Source organism: Myotis brandtii, unplaced genomic scaffold (assembly GCF_000412655.1).
Source record: "Myotis brandtii unplaced genomic scaffold, ASM41265v1 scaffold357, whole genome shotgun sequence".
Lineage (NCBI taxonomy): Eukaryota > Metazoa > Chordata > Mammalia > Chiroptera > Vespertilionidae > Myotis > Myotis brandtii.
Window position 1 is genome coordinate 733,863 of NW_005363729.1, and position 1,869 is coordinate 735,731.

The following is a 1,869-nucleotide window of genomic DNA, read 5'->3' on the forward strand; positions in this document are numbered from 1 at the left end:
CGTCACCTGTTGACGAGGTGGAAGTACTTCTGCAGGAAGCCGGCGTCCACGGCGCTCTTGCACAGCTCCAGCTGCGTCTGCGGGTAGTAGTGCACGTAGTTGACACACATCTCCTCCAGGATGCCGAAGCCGCCCTGCGGGCAGGAGAGGCTGTGGGCTCGGCCCCCGGGGCGCCCTCACCGCTGCGGCCCGTCCTTTGGGTCAGCGCATTCGTTCATTCTTCCGTCCATCCCCTCACTCATTCAACTACCCAGCGGTCCAAGTGGATCGCTGCAGCCACACTTCATCCCATGAGTGAGGGGCACCCCTGCCCCCAGCAGCCTCCGCCCCCGATGGGGAAGGACGTCCACACGGGAAGCCCCGGGGGCAGGGGCTCAGGGCCGGGGCCGGGAGAAGTGGGTGACTCACCACGGTGGCCAGCGTCCTGTCTTCCGTGTTGTACGTACAGGAAGTGATGAGCACGTCGCCCTGTGAGCCGAGCCGACAGGCCCGTCAGCCTGCCTAGCTGGGGTGACAGGCGCGCGGGGCCACCCTCCCATGGGACTGAGCCACGGCACGTGGTCAGTGGCCCCCGACTGGAGTCTAGCAGTGGCCTGGGCCCCACACGTGAGGGTCACAAGCTGAGTGTCCCCAGGAGTCATGGCTGCTCGGCTTCCATGGTCCCCTTGTCCACCAGCCACAGGCATGGGCCTGGCCGGCCGTGCCCCAGCCCTCGGTGAACTTGGGCGAGGCCCACATGGCCCGGGGCTCCCCTGAGGGTGACCAAAGCCCCACGGGCAACTCCACGGCCTCAGCTCCCCCTGCGCTCTCGGGCTTGGGGGTGGCTGACCAGGTGGCCAGATGCACGTCCCCGAGTGCTGTCTCCCCACCCCCTGAGCTCCCCGGGACCTCACCGTGGGGCAGCTGGCCCCTGCCCTGGGACATGGAGGGACCTTTGCGTGGCCCCCCGCCCCCGATTGCTGGCTGTGCCTCTGGCCCTCCCAGCCTCCGTGGCCCTGACCGGGCACTCACTGGGTGGACGGACACGACCTTCTTCAGCATGCGGATCTCCTGGGGGAGAGCGGGGGAAGGGGCACCTCAGAGAGCTGGACCCCACTCCAGCCACCCCCTGGCCCTCTGGGGTGTAAGCTCGTCCCAGCCCCTTGGGGGAGCCAGGCCTGGCTGAGTTTGGCTCCTGCTGGAGGGATTGGAACAGGACAGATGCTACCACTGGGCCGCCCGGGTCCCTCAGATCCGCATCGGCCACAGGCCAGAATCCACCCGAGCAATTAAACCCCCGGGGGAGGGCTGGCCACTGGGCCCCCGCCAGGCGTCTGGGCCTGGCCCAGGACACGAGCCCCGGGACGGGGGTGTTTCTGTGGCTGTGGGGAGAGAGGTCAGACAGTCCCGGGCAGGGCGGGGGTCCCCACCTGGAAGTGGGGGCTGTAGTGGTTGTCCCTGTTCACAATGGCCCTCTCCCGGCCGTCCCGGGCCAGCACGGTGACCACCTTCCGCCCGGTCAGGTGCGTGTGCAGCTGGGAGGCAAAGATGTGTATCCCCGAGGGAGGCAGGGCCTGCGGGGGGCGCAGGTCAGGGCCTGACCTCGTGAGGGACTTGCCGCTGCCCTCCGCCTGCTGCTGGCACCGGCACCGACAGCGGCACAGGGCAGCGAGGCCGAGAGCTTCCCGGGACGTGTATTCCCGGCCCACCCTTCTCCCCAGCAGGTAACCCCTCCCCCGTCCGAAAACTAGGGGGATGGTCGCCCAAGAGGGGCGTCCTGTGGGGACAGACCGCTCTTTCTGAGCAGCGGCCTGGCCTGGAGCCCCAGATCCTCTCGGGCCCTGGACAAGGACGGTCCCGGGGCCGCGTCACAGGAAGGGAGCCCCTCTC

General features: G+C 68.8%; 1 protein-coding gene across 1 annotated transcript in view; it reads right to left on the reverse strand.

Annotated features, from left to right (window-relative positions):
- The window catches only part of DBH (dopamine beta-hydroxylase (dopamine beta-monooxygenase)), a gene marked incomplete at its 5' end in the record, with an annotated part of 10,784 nt that overhangs the window by 1,601 nt on the left and 7,314 nt on the right, over nucleotides 1–1,869 (reverse strand). The window contains 4 exons of the mRNA XM_005871799.2: nucleotides 7–134; nucleotides 409–468; nucleotides 1,012–1,050; nucleotides 1,410–1,564. Coding sequence (XP_005871861.1) covers nucleotides 7–134; nucleotides 409–468; nucleotides 1,012–1,050; nucleotides 1,410–1,564 — 382 coding nt within the window. The remainder of the gene's footprint in view (nucleotides 1–6; nucleotides 135–408; nucleotides 469–1,011; nucleotides 1,051–1,409; nucleotides 1,565–1,869) is intronic.